Here is a 17,625-nt window from a genome sequence, read left to right on the forward strand (position 1 = left end):
CTTGGAATTAAAAAAAAACATATGTAATTTTGTTAAGTATAAGACTTAATAACTAATAAGAAACAAAGGTAGCACTTGAAGACTAACTAATAGTGTCAAATTGATGTCTTGGTTTTTATCACAGTGTTCCATAGAATATGGCTCTTTTTTCAAATACATAAAACACATGTCATTAGTTCATACATTTTTTCCTCAGGAGCTGAAGATGTCTTTGAAGGAACTGCAGGAGAAGGAGGAAGCATTGTCACAGAAGAATCTTGAACTGAAGAACCAGATGTCAGAAATGATAGCCCAGCATGACGAGGATAGCAAGGTGGCAGTTGAGAGGTATAAAGCTCTCCATATGTTGTCGTAATTCACGTCGGATCCATAATCAGGGCTCAGAGGGATCGGAAGATCCTTGGCGAAACTGACAGTTCCACTTAATGGAACTTGGCAAATGTGTAAAGTGGCGAATTATGTTGTTTTGTGGTTCTTTTACAGAGTAAGCTCTATGTGGTACTTTTAGGCCTATCTTACTTGTTTTATGTGCATGTGCAGTGATTGAATCTGCAGTAAAATATATCGACAGTTTTGCAAATTCAAATTTCATGAGGTAGAAATAACCTTAAAAGCTAAAACGGTATTAGTTTCCTGCTTGTAAAAGGCTCCCTAAAAATGTCAGAAAATGCATTTCTGGACATCTGTAAACAAAATTTTTCCGGGACCATTTGGTGGGGCATCCTCCTTTACCTGAACACAAAGTGAGTCCCACTCAGTTTATAACTTGATCCCCCCCCCCCACCAACACTATCTCAGTCTTTGTCGCTGCCTTCAGCCTCCTTGATCTTTCATCTTAAGGACCCCAATGGAAATAAGATCTATTTAGGACTTTTTTGGTCTATCCTTGCCTCTCCTTACTGTTTGTTCTGTTTCTCTTCACTGTGTTTTTCCTTTTCTCTCTTCATGTTTTCCTTGTTGTCTTATTCTCTTTAAAATTTTTGAATTTTTTTAATGACTTTTTAATACTCTTGAATTTTAAATTGTTGTTTTAAATATTTTTATGGTCTCTTTTTTGTAAATTGTATCTGTTTCCTTCTGAGATGTAATAAATTCAAATCGAATTCAAGCCAGAAAATATGATAAATTATGTAATACCTAAATATAACCTATTAATTATGTGTTTGTTTTTTTTCAAATTTGTTTAGGACTCGTGCTACTGTTCTGCAGCTTCATGAGGACTCTTCCAAAAACCTGCGCCAAGAAATGATTCGAGAATGGGAGGAGGAGAAAGCAACTCTAGAAGAAGCTTATGAACACCGGCTTCAGCAACTTAAGTAAGTCATGACACTTTTTAACTTAAAAATTAACGAGAAATTAAAGGATTGTTTTTCATTTTATAATAGTGAATTTGGTGTATGAATCCTATTTCGTGTTTAAAATGTAAGCATTCTGAGCTCTCCGTGCTCTGATTTGCTGTTTGCAGCATCTTCATCATAGTGCATCTTTTAACCATTATAAATTTCTTATTTTCATACTTCAAAACATAAAATTGCCACTAGAAAATTGTTAGATATTTGTATATTAGTTGATCTATTTATTTATAACCAGAGGGCTTATTGTGTATTGATATAATAATGTATTGTGAGAATTCATTTGTCAAATAATTTTCTTGACAAAAATTATCTTTTTTTGCAATTAATATTCATCCAGGGAAGAGAATGGTAGGATCTTGAAAGAACTTGATGAGGTCAAAGGTCTATATGTCAAAGTTTGCGAAGAGAAGAATGAAATTGAGGACACTGTAAGAACCAATATGACAGATAACGCTCACAAGCAGTTGACAAAGGTGAACAGAAAAATGAGATTTTTAACCAATCTATGGGTCAAATTTGGGTTGCCAAACAAATTTTAGGGTCGTGAGATTTGTTAGAATTTTTTTTTTTTATTGAATTTATGTCATGCTAAACTTTACTGTAGTAAAAGAGAGTGCATTGTTAAGTATCACCATAATATTTTACTTCAGTTTTGCTTACTAGTTAATGACACATTTTCAGTATCCTGAAAAGTGGGTCACGACAAATTTCCAGGTTTGTGTCATCTGCCAAAATATTTCAGAATGACTGAGGCAAAAAATAATAAAACATTATATTCCCTTTGGTAATCAAGACTAAATATGTGTGACTACACAGCAGAGCCAAAGGTTGCTTGGTATAGAATCAATAGAATGTACTGTGTGACAGTTTTTTTTCGCTGTCACATGCTTATGTTTCGCTCTGTATAAATCAGCCTTATAGTATACAGTGATGGATCCAGGAAATGGCAAAAAGATGGGCCCATTAAAGGATTTTTAGAAGCGGAGGGTCTATACCACCTAAGCCCCACCATGGTTGGGGAAATGTATGATTATGGCACCTCTAGATTGCCGGAAATGGCACTCTCTCAGACTTGAATATCAATACTGTAATTTTCTTTTTTTCTCCTGATTTTCTATAATTTGGAAAATTAATGGGGCGGGGGCAGACCAGCTGGGCTCCCTACCCTTTTCCCTCTTTGTTGAATTTGCCACTAGTTTAATGACAGTCATAGTTTATTACAACCGGTAATTTGCAAGTCATTCCTTTTTGGATAAGAATTAATTGACCCATTCATTTTACTGAACAATTTGTTTATTTCTACCTCATTTATTCCAAGTAATTTCTGTTCAACCTATATGTTTATCTTCTAAATCATTTATAGGCAATTGAAGTACTTGAGAAACAACATGAAGAGAAATTAGCAAACTTGAAAAATTCTCTGGAAACCCAGCAACGAGTTGCCTTGACAACTGCAAGGAAAAAGATCATGGAGGAAAAAGAGGAAGAAATTGAAAAATTAGTGGAAGAAAAGGTTAAAGGTTTTTTAAATTGCAGTTTTAGAAATACCTAATGTTAATGTTCTTATAAGAGTTTTTGGTTTAGTAAATTTTTGACGATAAACGAAGAGAATGAAGAACTTTGGATGTTTACTTTTTTAACTTTTAATTATTTTAATAAACAAATATCTTTCTATTCTGATTATTTATTATATTTTTATCATAGAACATCTGAAATATATTTTATCAAATGAATTCAAAAGTTTTACAATCTCTAGTTGAGTTAAAAGCCTTTCTTTTTAAACATATAAGGTGTCTATTGCAAAGGCTGAATGGATGATAACGGCCCAGAAGCAGGCTAGGGAGACTGCAACCAAGGCTGTTGAAGCTGAGTGGGAGGCTAGGCTTAATGCGGAGGTCATCAGAAGACTTGATGATAAAGTCAATCAAGGTAAATATTTGAATAATTTTTTTTAATTCTGACGTATCTTTAACTAGATGTATGATTAATGTGACTATCTGTGCATATTAATCATAATAATAATGCGCAATATTAATCATATTAATCAAACTTACGCCGTTTTTGTCTCAAAATGGATACCCACAAAAATATTGGAACCATTCATCTCTGATCTATGACATGAACCCAACATTTTTGTCCCACTGATTTGTGTACTCTTCTTCCCAAAAGGAGTGAAGTTGTATAGGTTAGTGGTTAAAATGTTTGCCTCCTTTTCTCAGGGTCGTCGGTTCAGTTTCTTTGACAGAAGGATTTTTTCATGTCTAAAATCAACTCCAATCCACAGGCCTCATAGAGAGACTTGTTTTATAAAGCATCATCTATCCTTTAATTAGCAAGTTACTTGCTGTTGGATGCAAATGAATCTTTTGAAAGAGAGAAGAAAAAGATAATTTCAGATTCCACCACAGACAGCTGATTTTTAATGTATAGATTTTCCTGTGTCAATTAGATTTATAACTTATTTGTATTTTTTTATCTGTTGTCATTTTCTCCAGTTAAAGAAAACTTAATGGAAGAGTATCAACAGAAGCTGTCCAATGAAAGAGATTCACTAAAGGCGACTCATTCTGCTGAACAAGACATGGCAGTAACAACTGCATTGTCTAGAGCAAAGTTAGAATGGCAATCAGAACAAGAAACCACACTGAAGGAACTTGTAACAGAATCCTTGCAGAGGGAACGTGAAAACAGCTTAGAACCAGAAATTCAAAAACGAATTGATACTGCAGTACTGGCTGCAAAAGAACAATGGAGTAAACAAGAGACCAACAACCATTCTTATGATTCGGTGGACAGCTCTAAGTGGCTGTCACAACTGCAGTCATCCTGGAAAAAAGAAATGGAATCTCTGGAGAAGCAGAAAGACGAAGAGAAGCAGGATGCGCTTGAGGAATTAAGGAAACACAATGAGAGCCTTAAGATGACTTTAGAGCAACAGAAAAGTGTCCTCAGTGAGGCTCTTAAATCAGCTAGAGATGCATTTGAAAAAGAAAAGGTTTGTATTAAGTATCATGATATATAAAATTGTAAGTTTACTGAATAATAAATGTGAATTGTTTGGTAAGTGTATAAACTTGTGGACTATGGATACAACTATATTCTTAGCAAAAATTTTCAATTATTGATGATGATGGCTGCTATCATGGCAACCATGATGGCAACGTCGATTATGATGATATGATAATGATAATAATATATAGTAATAAAATGTAGTCATCTATATAGCACTCTTACCCAAGGGTATTACAGCACTTTGCAAATACAAACGTAATAGATTAAGATAATGATGTTTCAATATGATAATGATGACAGTGATGATGACAATGATGATTAGCATTAATCAGTTACTGTATAATTTACAGACCAAGATACTGAAGCAGAAAGACCTCGAGCACAGCATTGCTGAAGCAAAATTTAAAACCAAAATCTTAGAAGAATGGAGTGCAAATAAAAGAGAGGCTATCCAAGAGAAAGTTTTAGAAGAGCAAATAAAGTGGCAGAAGGTAAAGTGATTGTCAAAAATCACTCTTCTTTTTTACATTTTTGAGTTGTTGCAGTACAGTACTGACTACTCAAGTCATGAAATCTCTTTAAGGTGTTGAATCTTGAGGACTGAACTAATTTCTATTTTGTATTCAATTTTTGAAGCAAAGAATTTTTCTTTAGTTTGTAGGTTTTATTTCTCATCTAGTTGTGGCAGCGCCCTCATGTTCCAATCATAGTTTAGCTAAATTGAAACAATTTTATTGTTTTTTCAATTTAAAAAATAAAAAATCCTTTTCATAGACTTAAATTTGTATTTGTGTCGTTTACGTCATAGGAAAAGCAAGAATTGGAAGAGAATTTCACAGAACAAGTAAATGCTATTGAGAAAGATAAAGAAAGAGTAATGGCAAAACAGGATGAATTGATAGAAGAAGCAGTATCTAAAGCTAAGAAAGGATGGCATGAGGTATTAAACATTTTTAACATTTTATCTTTGAAAAATTATGTGTTCTGAATTTTTTCCTTGAATGATATTACTTCATGATAATCAAAATATGTGATTAAAATCGGTTTTTCATGGAGGGCAGTTATTGCAGCGGTTGTGGTTTGTACTCTTAACCGTGAGGTCGGGATTCTAATCTTTTCCTGTGCTTAGTGCTTGTGTCCTTTGACAAAGCACTTTATCCCCAAGGGTGTAAGTTGATACATGGTAGGATGCTGATTCTAGCTGTTTTGAAATTGTGCTCCCCGGAACTTATTTTTACTCTTTCATCTTAGAAGTATAATGATGAATCAAGGAAAGCTGACCAAGCTCTGGAAACTTGGGAAGAGGAGAAACACAACTTTCTTACAAAACTAGAGGAGCTTGAAGAAAAGAAACAAAATCTTGAAGAGAAGGTAGACAGTTATAAAAGAAAGTTCACACGAGAGCACAACCGGTTAGTTGAGAAATCGCTGATGGAGAGACAACGTCTGCAGCGAAAACTGAAATTGACTGAGAAAGAATTAGAACAGACAGAGTATACCTTGAAAAAGGAACTTGAACACCTGAAAGATCAGTTGAAGAATGAGGGATCAGTTGCCATGGAGACGATGCAAGCTAAGATGGCTGAACTACAAAGAAGACATACTGTTGCTATGGAAACACTTGAGAAGAAGCATGCTCAGGATCGTAAACGATGGTGTTTGGAGCAAGTTAAGGTCGCTGATAGCTATGTCCAGGTTATTTGTTTTTTAATAAAATTATTTAAAATAATATTATTAGTGATAATATTTAAAATTGAAAATAGTATAAATTCTCTGTAAAACAGATTGTTAACAAAAATTATGTGTTTCTGATTTAGACTCCAACTAACAATACATCCCATGATGCAACAGATGGGCTCCAAGAACTCAGGGCACATTACTTGGCAACAGTAAACAAAATAAAAGGTAACAGAAACTAATAACTCTACATGTTACAGTACTTTATTTGTTACTTGTGTTGCTAGCTGTCTTCATTTTGAAGTCACTTTTCCATCAATGACCTCAGTTGACATATACAATATTGTTATTTCATTGAATTAATACTTCCTTTCTTAACACAATTCGTATCGTGTTCACCAGATGATGTTCTTGTGCACGTGGAGAAGACGAGGGAACATTGCCGCGAAACGGTTCGTAAGGAAGTGATCAAAGAACGACATGCAACTGCTAAGAAGCTTCGCAAGTACTACTTGCAGTGCTTGCAACAACTGCTTGATGAGGACAGACAGGGTGCAAGGTAAAATTGACATCACACTCAAATTTTACAGCCCCACTTTTTAAGCCAGCAGAATCCCAAGTAAAACTTAAAGAATCATCTAAATCCAACCTACAGCTGTTTAAAGAACAATATGTGAGAAATCAGCCTTTAAAGTTTATGATTTTGGGCATTTCTTAGGCAGAAACCATCACCAAATCATTTAAAATGGTTGTTTTCACATTGAAATTGGAGAAAATAACAACATAGCATGATATATAGATATATAAAGGTTAGTTTAGTATTATAAAATAGATTTCAAAAATGTTGACATTCCAGCATGTTTTGACCATTATCTCTGAAACAGGATTTGCAACAAGTGACTGGTTTTGCTTGTCTTCGCCACATATAATTAAATGCATCAGAATTTGATTATTTTTGTTTCTACTTTTAAATTTCAGAAATGGTACAGGAACCATGCTGAGCACAGCAAATAAACTGGCGGCCATGGCAAGTGCACTGGAATTGTCACCCGAGCGAACAAGTGGTTCAAATTTAAATATCACGGAAGGAGTCACGTTAAGAAGCGTGGACGAGTCAAAGGTAAAGAACGCTAAATGTGAACAGAATGCAGAGGTGGTGTCACTTTCAGAAAAGCAGCCACCAAAGATGGATTTAATGAAACACTGGAGCAGTGAGTCTAGTTTATGCAACTTTTTGGATACAGATAGCGAGTCTAACTATCGAAGATCTGATCCAACAGACTCAAGAGGGAGCATTAAAAACAACTGGCAAGAAGAAAAACTTGGGAGTAGTTTGGAATCCTTATCAATGTCCCCCAGAGAATTCAATCCCATGCCCGAGAAACCTATGTCAGTCTCACCACAAAGAGCCATATCATCTGAAACTTTTAAGCCTTATACTTCGAGGAATGCCCATCATACAGACAACAGTAAGTCAGTTGGAAATATAACTGTTCGTGCAAGACAACCAATTTATAAGCAAGGTCATAGTTCAGACATAAAATCAAATGTTATTGATAATGAACGTGTTACCATACAATCAAAAAATTGTGATAATCAACATATAAGTCCCATTAATGCATCACAGCCATCAAGATATGCTAATAATGTGAGTACAAGGAATCCTGTCCACATTCCAGATCAATCTGATCGAACAAAGATTCTGTTAGAAAGCATGAAGCAAGCGGGAAAAACAACTCAAATGAAATTCACACGTCAAATACAGGTACCGATGAATCTCTCAAACCTGTCAGTAACAACTGAATACAACGACCTTCCTGAAAGCTTGGACTCGTCCTTCTCCTCGAAGGAAAAAAGAGGAAGTGGTCGAGACAATCCAAATTTCCCAGTCAGCATTAGGTCATTAAACAAATGAATTTAAATGTAGGAGTATGCAAATTCTCATTCAAAATGGACACTGTCGCCCTTTTTCCTTTTGCATATTTTAATCAAATGTCTAAAAATATGGATGCTTTCCCATGGATACCAATACAAGTTTGCTATTGATGACAATACAAGGTTGCCATGGATGCCAATACAGTACAATGTTTTAGTAAAATTTCTTTACTTCAATCAGTAATCTATATAATAAATGCCAGTATACAATTCAGGAATTTCCATTTTAACTAGTGTTTTGTTCATTTTTTACTTCCTATTTTTCTCTACGGACAGACGAGAATTTTATATACAAATCTAGCTGTTTTTAATATGAATTTTTAATCCAAGTGATTCTGTGATATTTAACTGTTTTCATGTTATATAATGTTAAATATAAATATGTATATGATGTAATTTATAGTGTATAGAATTTATATGAATTTATGCTAGATATTTTATACCAATTGTTGTGAAATAAATTGATATTCAAAAATGAAGCTTTAGAATCTCATATTAATCTGTTCTTGTCTTAAGGGAAATTGTAAAATTTAGGATCAGGATTTGCTTTTGGAATGGCTCTACACAACTTATTATTATTCATAGTTGTTGTTTACATGCTTGCTCTGTATGCTTCTGTTTTTTTACGCGTAAAGTTAAGCGCATAGAGGCACTGTGCAATATGCGTATTCTGTATTACAGCATTGCATTAAAATAATAATTAAGCTTGATAACTTATCCTTTTACATTGAGTACTCTACTGTTTTATATATATTTTCTCTTTAAGTGTTTCAATACTTTACTTCCTTCAGTCAACCTTCAACACAACGAAAATACCAAATTAATTTTTCTTTTTTCAGCAGTTTATTAATTTTAATATTCATATTTCAATGTACAGGTAATTTATGCAAAATCTATCTATGATCCTTTTTTGATTCAAATAATTCTAATGTATTGATTCTGGGTCCTGCCAAGAAGCCATTGTTGAAATCTGATGCCGACAATCGTTTCCCGTTGAACACGATCTCTTGAAATCCTAACCATCCATCTGTACAGTGGCCACATAGTGCTTTGTGTTCCTTTGAATAATAGATTTGGCCAATACGTGCATTGTCAATACCTACAAATTGAAAAAGACAAGTGGATATTTGGTGAAAAGTGATGATGCCAACGGATGATAATGTTTAATATGAGGATTAGAAATTTGATGCTAAGTTGGTAATGAAAATGGGTCTGTCTGGAATGCCAAAATGTAACAACTGACCAATCAGGAGAATGCCAAGAATATTCGCATGCACAAACATTGTCCCACAAACACACGTTTTAAAATTCAGAATGTACTGTATATAATCGTGTATAAGGCCACCCATATATAAGACGACCCTCGAGTTTCAGAAGATTTTGGAGGATTTTTGTATGTCTGGCGTATAAGATGACCTTGTTTCAACGTCGGAATTTCTCATTTTTTTCTGCTTTTTATGGTCTTGATACTCAACCTAGCTGGCTAAAAATGGATCCAAAATACAAAATAATACCATTTAATGAGTTTTTAAATGTCCATCAAAATTTTATTTTCCCGTATTTAAAATTGCATTGCTTCAAACTGATATTTAGTAGCTTCATTGCAGTAGTAAATTTGCGTGTTACGGACAATCCGCTCATAATACGAACATGATTTAATAAATCTAAAATGTGTATGTCGTGTGTATAAGACGACCCTCTGTTTTTTATTGTAATTTGCTATTTTAAGCCTTGTCTTATACGCGAGTATATACAGTACACTCACCTATCCTGTGTGATTCCACAGATACCATCTTGTTCAACTTCACCACATTGCCTCTCCAAGTCGTCTGTAAGGGTACCTGCAAAATCAATAAGTCAATCATATACTTATTGTTACCAGTATATAATTTTTATATAAATTTTTATTTTAACCAGTTTTACTCATTTTTTATTTCCTATTTTTCTTTATTTATATGCTGGATATTATATATAAACTACAACAATGGATGGGCAAATCACAGACTTGTAATCTGTGAATAAGGTAACCAAAATGATGAGTTATGACTATAAAGTGTTGTAAACTAATTATTTTTGTCTAAAAAATTCTTGTGACCAGGTTAAAATGTTATAATAGTGATATTTAAATCGGAGCTTGCATTTTTATTCTCATGTATACAATTGATTATATTATTATATAATAAACAAGGTTTCTAAGTCCAATTAAAGGGCAAGGTGAAAATACTGTCATTATTATGATGACTGCCACTGGCTGTAACATACCTGGTCATAAATTGCACGGTATAATCGGGAAATACTCTCAGAAGTGTTGTTCCAATCGACCACTTCAAGGCCTACCTTTCGTTTTGGTGCTACAAATGATAAAAGACATATTTTAATGAAAAATGTTTATTTTAATACCTCCTTTGACAATAAAATAATTTTTTATACTTTCTTTTTAACAATTACTTGAGAAGAAATAAACCTTTGAATTGGAAGGCAAGTGTCTTAATGGTAATCACAAAGCTACAGCCGCACTTAACAATCACATACCATATGTTGCTTCATTATCGTTTTGCTGCCTCTTGTTATTAATGCATTTTTCAAGATCTGTCAGCGTGTCAATTACCTGGAATAAAATCATAAAGAAAATTCATCTACTTTTTAAAAAAGTTATATTAATATTGTATTTATTATATAATTAAATTATATTATTACATTATTTTATTACATATTGTATCTATGTACTGTACTCTGTCTAAATTGAAAGCAAGTAAGTGTGTTTATTTATTTCTACATACAAAGTGGTTGTTTTAATATACAGATATGGTGTAACAGATATGAATGTGAATTATCAAAATTATAAATTCATGATTTAACCATTCCTTAAAATTTTAAGTTATAAAACATCTCTACTGTCATACACCATTGAACGTTGAAACTTTCTATGATTAATTTTGGTACTATTGAAGTTCTTTAAGTGATTGATTGACTGATTGATGGAAAGTGTGATTGATTAGTCGTCATACTCACTAGAAGTGCACCTTTTCTTGCCAATAAATGCCTCAGATCAGCTGCAGTACAGTTGTGAGGTACAGGAATATGCTGTTGTTTCAAAATAGCACCTGAATCAAATCTGAGGAAAAGAATGTACATTAAAAAGATTATGTATTGCCTGTAAGTTCAGCTAAGTGGCTGTATCAAACCGATATTGCCTAGTGTTCAAATTGTGTACAAGTATACAAAATCAAAGCTGTTTCCCTATCTACTGCATACCCTTTCGGCGTTACCTTTCGTTGAGGTGCATTATTGTTACACCAGTTTCTCTGTCACCATTAAGAATAGTATGCATGATTGGGTTGGCACCACGCCAACGTGGAAGCAGACTTGGATGAACGTTAATAATACCACTGTAAATACAAACAAAATTCATTGATAATGTCATCGGTCTTCTGATGTCAAATATTTGCATAAAAACCGTCACCTTCAGTCAAATGAAGGTGTTCCAGGAAGTGTCTGTATTCTAAGGATTCAACACTGCCTTTTTAAATTAATTTCTAAATAAGTTATCTGCGGGATAAATGTATAGACTTTTTTATTTCCTGCATATATGTGTTACGTAAATTAGGTCAATAACTTACAATGGTAGTTTATGCAGTACGTCAGCTGGTATGAGATGGCCAAATGATGACAGAACTCCTACATCAAACTCCTTGAGATTTTGAACGTCAATTGGCCATGGCTCAAGTTGCAAGTGGTTGTCCCGTACATATGACCACACTGGTGACACCTCTTTCAATTTATTCCTCAATTTGACATACTATGGAGAAAAAGAAGAGAAGTAGCATTATTATTACATGATGATGAAATATGTGTGTCGCACAAAGAAAATGTTTTTAGGCTTCTCCCCTCTTGGACCCAATTTCCAGCAAGGTCGTGGGGGAAAAATCAAATCTCGAGCGCCGAAAGTGCAATACAAGCATGCCTTACTAAGCTGTCAAAGTGCTACTGTATGTGCGAGGAGTTGTACACTATTGCGATCATATGTGTTGCAGTGGTGGCGCCAGCTCTTCCCGCTGGTACCTCTGACAGGGTGTTAGATTGTATGTTTTTCTATCAAATTATCCTCTTTAAATAAATAATCTCATAAATAACACAACATTTTATTATTTTTTATACTTACTTTACTTGAACAAACAACTCTGAGTGTATCAACCAATCCATTTTCTCTCCTACATGGTAAAAAATACATCTTTATTATTATTGAACTCTCACCAATTTACATTGACACCTAAATTTAGGCTTGGGTGGGGGGCGCCAGGGAAATTTGAAAAGTTGTGAGACAATCCTGTGATCTATGTGTAGCACAAATAATAACTCAACTACATTATTCAATTATAATTACAGGGGCAGATCCAGAATTTTCAAACATGGGGGCACAACTGTTTCAAAATAGATAAGTGTGTAGCACATAACATTTTTAAAATTTAGTGGTAAAACGGGGGAATGTACCCCAGTGCCCCTACTGGACCGGCCACCACCCCCTGAATTATTACCGACGTACCTGTTTTCATTAAGCACTTTCAATGACTCTAAGGAGAAAGAATCAGTGCCAAAAAAAAGAATTCTCCAACTTGGTTGTTTTGATTTGCAGTACTTCCTTATATACATCTGAAGTACCGACTGCACTCCACAAAGTTGAAGTAAGTGTTTATGTGTTGCATTCATTGTTTACAGTGTATTATTAACAGCTGAATTGTTAACTTTCTGGTAGTTATGGTAGTCATATCTTGTCTTGTATATCTTTGCCTCTTTTTAAGTTACATCACTGATCAGCATTCATGTGCCAATATTTCATTATACAATACATCCAGGCATTTTCTTCATTGTCAGCTTCTATTTATAGTGCATAGCCTATGATAAAAGCCAAATCTGTAGATGCCAAAAAATAAAACAATTCATTTCATTGGGAGAAAAGCAGACTTTTTTTCCATTGCGTCTGGGCTTATTTCATAAATAAATTGACTTTCTGACCCTTTAGTGATAATTATTTCTTAAACTTAAAGGCTAAGTTTTGCATTACCGTACATACTTTTATATAGAGTTTGATCTTGATCTTGAAGGTATGATTAATAAGATCCAAATGGAGCAACATTCAATTGTTACAGCAGACTGAAATAAGTACAGTATACACTCTGTTGGAGTAATCAATCACTGGAATGTTCTCACAAACGAAGCTGTTACAGCAAAGACAGTTGATAGGTTCAAATCCAAAATAAGGCCAAATAAATAAAATTATTGTGTTCGCCACGCCTGACCGACCCAAATTTTACAGGGTCGACATTTTAGTTTGTTTTTTTTTTAATTCAAGGAACAATATATTTTTCATGAGCTACTAAGGCTGGAATAGCCGTGGACGGTAGGTCTAAATACCTGTTTCATGTATCAGTATGACTGATGGATTTTTTATTGTTAAAATGGAAATGTATTGTAATTGCAGCTAGGCCTAGCTACGAAGCTACTAGGCCCTACGGGCCTACCTTATTATCTTATAGGCCTAGATAAGTAAGGCCCTAGTCTAGGGCCTTACTTATCTATAAGATAATAAGGTAGGCCTAGGCCCGTCCTAGCCTAGCCCAGCTGGAAAAAAGAGTAGCATTAACTAATGACACATATTACAGTTTAGTAGGTTTACATAATTATGAACATCCACACGGACCACCATACCTCAAACACACTACTAATTAAGGCTTTTCAATCAGCTGCAAACAAAAACAACAACAACTGCATGCACACTTTCGTTACGGCCGATTGAGTAATTGATGACCTCCTTGGAACATTCCAATATTTTCTTTTTATTTTGATGGTTTTGATCGTTTTAAAAATTATTTGGTCATTTTTTTATCCTACATATTTCCCTTTGTGTACTAATGATTTTTTTAGCCACATATTTTATACATCATTGTATTTTATAAGTTAATACATATCTTTACAAAAAGTTAAGCAGAAACCCGGAAAAGGTTGCACTCGGGGGACACACACTTATGCATAAACGGACAGAAATAATTTATTGTATTTTTTAGCCTTAAAGAACAGAACTTAAACATTTTGTACCACTTAAATATATACAATATTTTTTTACAAATTTTAAATATTACAAATTAGGTATTTAAAATAAATATATAGAATGGTATGATGCCAAGTCAATCCATAAATCTATAGTCTTGCTCCACCGTTTCATTGTCGTCGATAGAAGAACATTTTTTTAATCTAAAGGACACGTGAGTTACCTTATTTCTTCAGTTATGTTAATGTTAAAATACTAATGTTATATATTTTTCATGTATTGTAACTATAAAGTATAGTGATTATGTTGATTTTGACTATTTTTACTGAAATGAATCCTTTACCGAGTACTGAGTAATGAAATGATGGGTGTTGTCAGATCAATCTGTGTAGCCTGGCTGGCCCGACTGAGAGCGAGTCAGGCGTCCCAGTCGTGTGCATACTGAGAATGCTATAGTTTTTTCAGATGGTCATTTTCGTATGGTGGGGCCCACAATCCTGACTAGGACCTAATTCAATAACAATATAAAATACAGCAGTTAATAGTTATACTAGGCCTACTATTATTCTGATCTGTCAGAATACTTGTCTAGGCCTAGTAGTAACTGTACAAATGTTTGAATTTTCTGACGACAGACGACTGAGCTGATTCTTCATTTTTAACTGTTTTTCATGATTCTTTAAAAAATTGTTGCAGAATAAAACTTTTCAGTAAGGCTTCACATTAAACTAAAGTTAGACTTCTACATGTATGATTGAGTTCACTATCAAAACTGATCAGTTTGTAATTTTCCTAGAAACTTCGACTCCCTATTACAGGTACATTAGTCCTAGCCTAGCCTAAAGTAAAGTGGATACCTGATTCCTTGGGGGAATATATTCTTTGAGCAAAAATTTGCCCTAGGAATCTGCCCGTGCATTTCAGAAAATAGTTAATAGAGCCACTATAATTTTATGCTACATTATCAATTTTTTTTTTTTCATGTGGAAGTGGCCACACCCCCTCTAGACCCTACAGTAAGGTTGCTTTGTGACGATCATTATTGTCCTTGATTTAATCTACATACTTGGCCCTAATAAAATATAGTTGAGAATCCCTGTTGTTACCTCTACCCAATTGTTATAACAATTTTATTAAAATAAAATAAATAATGAATAGGCCTATACTCTTCATTACCTCTAACCATTGTTATACAAATAAATATAATACAAGTAATGAAAATATTCTTTATTACCGCTACCTAATATTATGCGAATAAATATGAAGAGAAATACAATGAGTAATGAAAATACTCTTTATTACCTCTACCCAAATAAACACTATCACTATATAAGTGATGAAAATATCCTTTATTACCTCTACCTATTATTTATTATATGAAATATGTACAATAAATTATGAAAATACTTTATATCTTCTACCAGTTCTTATATTAACACTTTGCCCTGCCAAAAACGGAGATCTCCGTGTTTGGTGATGCAATGCTTGACCCTCAAACACAGAGATCTCCATGTTTCAGGTTTTTTTTTAAGGAATCTGATAAATGGGATAATTACCGACAAGTACTGTACTAACAATTTGAACACTATATTTCTGTAAATCTCCAAGAGCGAGTCATTTTCATTTTACTGATTACGGGTCACAGATTGTGATTTGAATAAAGTGTTTAGTACCATTGTAAAGCTAAAATGTTAGTAGTTCTTGTAGTATTCACTACATGTCAGTATGGTGTTAAAATTTGATCAAAAGTCTGGCGGTGGCTGATACTATTTATTCAAACCGCTGGCAGTAGAGTGGTAATAAATATGATAAATATGAAAATGGAATCAAATCGTTAGTAATTATTAAATGGATAACAATTTTAGAAATTATTAAATTAGTTTATTAAATAAGTCTGAAATAATTTTATAAAGGATGCTGTACCAGCATCATATTTAGTATAGCTATATATTAATTCTGCTAATTACCTCCGCGTAACTTCACCTATCTCCTCTGAAACCGCTGGCAGGAATGTGCTCATCTTCCATACACTGGGGATTGATTCTATATGTCATGAACAGGATACTGTACAGTAGGCCACTTTTCAATGCTGGATATTTTACAAGGAAAAAAACAGCAAAAAATCACCGAAAATCACGTACCTGTTTCGCGAGTCTCCAAGGGCACATAAGTAAATCCCTTCTCTTTAATCTGTACCGCACTGCTCAGATCTAAAAATTAACAAGTCAGGACGAAAAAAAAAACAGTCTATGTTCGCAGCTTCATTACATCACCGCACATGCCTCACGTAAAAAAAAAATTGAGCAGCATGTTCAATTCTGATCTACTTCTACACACACGAACATGGAGGTTTATCCATTGTACAGTATACTGAGTATATTACTATAGTCTTACATATATATTCCGGTGTATAAGCCGCACCTGTGTATAAGCCATGTTAACAGAGTATTCTTGCTCTAGGCAGCCCTAAGGAAAGCCCCATTTTTTGCTAGACGGTCGTGCTACGTTAAATTTTCAACAACAGTTTAATAAAATAAAACACTTATTGAGTATATTTATATATTTTAAACAATCATTCTATTATTATGTTGACTAATAACAGTCGGTATTAGGCTAACTACCAGGGCACAATTAGGCATGATATTACAAGCTAGGCCAAGGCCTAATAATTTCGGCTGTGTCTAGGCCTAGGCTGCCCTACCGTAAACCTAGCATACTGTAGCCTAGCGACAGTACAGCATCCGTAGGCCTCTCTCTCTCAATTCCTGGTCAATTTGGACCGTGTCAATATGGCTATTCTTCCACAATGCGATAGTGCATGACATTAACATATAGCGACACTGAAGTTTAAGTTTAGGGTCAAGTCAGCGCCACCAATCAACACCTCAAATTTACATAACACATCGGATCAACAGGGGCAGATCCAGTACGGGGTGGGGGATAGTGGAAATTCAAGGTCGAGCCACCTTCACCAATCAACACCTTGAATTTACATAAACACGTCGGATCAACAGGGTCGGATCCAGTAGGGGGGGTTGTTGGGCAGATCAACGGGGCAGATACAGTGGGGTGGGGAGGTTGGGCACATGCCTCCCCATTTTGCCACTAAAGTTTTGAAATTTCAATGCGTATTATGTTATGTGCTGCTCACTTATCCATTCTAAACTGTTGTGTGGCCCCCCCTTTCCCCTTCCCATTAGAAAAATTTTGGGTCCGGCCTTCATCAAACTGGACATTAATTCCTCACAAGGACTATCCAGCAAAGACACTCATCTACAAAGAGATTATCTACAAAGACATAGTTTAGAAAAATAATAACATGCTAACCGATTTCCTGCTTGATTTCCCATAACGTTCCAACAGTACAGTACAGTCATGAAATATTGCACTTTTACCTGCGCAGGCTTCGTAGATACATCGTAGCCTGATATAAACATTCTAACCTGCGCGCAGGCATCGTAGCCTGATATAAACAATCTAAGCAAGGATACGCGAAGCGAACCTACGAAGCAAAAGCATGTTGTTTATTTGTATGTGCAGAAAGACTGCTGTAGCTTACTGGAATAAACAATGTATTGTTTGATAATTTGTGAATGGCAA

At 34.4% G+C, this 17,625-nt stretch overlaps 3 protein-coding genes across 7 annotated transcripts in view; 2 read left to right on the forward strand and 1 right to left on the reverse strand.

The window, feature by feature from the left end:
* The window catches only part of LOC117109806 (centrosomal protein of 152 kDa-like), a 36,538-nt gene extending 28,080 nt beyond the window's left edge, over window positions 1-8,458 (forward strand). For 3 of the 4 annotated variants that reach the window (XM_033252227.1, XM_033252229.1, XM_033252228.1), the window contains exons 13-24: window positions 197-327; window positions 1,188-1,316; window positions 1,693-1,828; window positions 2,719-2,868; window positions 3,146-3,284; window positions 3,851-4,350; window positions 4,718-4,858; window positions 5,176-5,307; window positions 5,619-6,062; window positions 6,185-6,272; window positions 6,447-6,603; window positions 7,023-8,458. In XM_033252227.1, coding sequence (XP_033108118.1) covers window positions 197-327; window positions 1,188-1,316; window positions 1,693-1,828; window positions 2,719-2,868; window positions 3,146-3,284; window positions 3,851-4,350; window positions 4,718-4,858; window positions 5,176-5,307; window positions 5,619-6,062; window positions 6,185-6,272; window positions 6,447-6,603; window positions 7,023-7,959 — 3,084 coding nt within the window. In that variant the 3' untranslated portion in view covers window positions 7,960-8,458. The remainder of the gene's footprint in view (window positions 1-196; window positions 328-1,187; window positions 1,317-1,692; window positions 1,829-2,718; window positions 2,869-3,145; window positions 3,285-3,850; window positions 4,351-4,717; window positions 4,859-5,175; window positions 5,308-5,618; window positions 6,063-6,184; window positions 6,273-6,446; window positions 6,604-7,022) is intronic. The other variant, XM_033252230.1, reaches the window with a different exon arrangement.
* A 345-nt stretch (window positions 8,459-8,803) lies between these two features.
* LOC117109807 (methionyl-tRNA formyltransferase, mitochondrial-like) lies at window positions 8,804-13,788 on the reverse strand. Of its 2 annotated transcripts, none has more exons than XM_033252231.1 (10): window positions 13,686-13,788; window positions 12,523-12,890; window positions 12,142-12,190; window positions 11,600-11,778; window positions 11,249-11,368; window positions 10,992-11,094; window positions 10,512-10,587; window positions 10,242-10,330; window positions 9,745-9,820; window positions 8,804-9,078 (listed from the first exon to the last, which is right to left on the reverse strand). In XM_033252231.1, exons 2-10 carry the CDS (start codon window positions 12,684-12,686, stop codon window positions 8,873-8,875), a joined length of 1,062 nt encoding a protein of 353 aa, XP_033108122.1. In that variant the 5' UTR covers window positions 12,687-12,890; window positions 13,686-13,788; the 3' UTR covers window positions 8,804-8,872. The 2 variants fall into 2 exon arrangements, with proteins under 2 accessions (XP_033108122.1, XP_033108123.1); XM_033252232.1 differs by lacking the exon at window positions 13,686-13,788 and adding an exon at window positions 13,051-13,176.
* Window positions 13,789-14,081: 293 nt separating this feature from the next.
* The window catches only part of LOC117109810 (basic leucine zipper and W2 domain-containing protein 1-like), a 21,547-nt gene continuing 18,003 nt past the window's right edge, over window positions 14,082-17,625 (forward strand). Inside the window, exon 1 of the mRNA XM_033252237.1 lies at window positions 14,082-14,239. The gene's annotated coding sequence lies outside the window, so the exon portion shown is untranslated. The remainder of the gene's footprint in view (window positions 14,240-17,625) is intronic.

Source organism: Anneissia japonica, unplaced genomic scaffold, assembly GCF_011630105.1.
Source record: "Anneissia japonica isolate Jap-2015-1 unplaced genomic scaffold, ASM1163010v1 scaffold288289_len232728_cov185, whole genome shotgun sequence".
Classification (NCBI taxonomy): Eukaryota; Metazoa; Echinodermata; class Crinoidea; order Comatulida; family Comatulidae; genus Anneissia; species Anneissia japonica.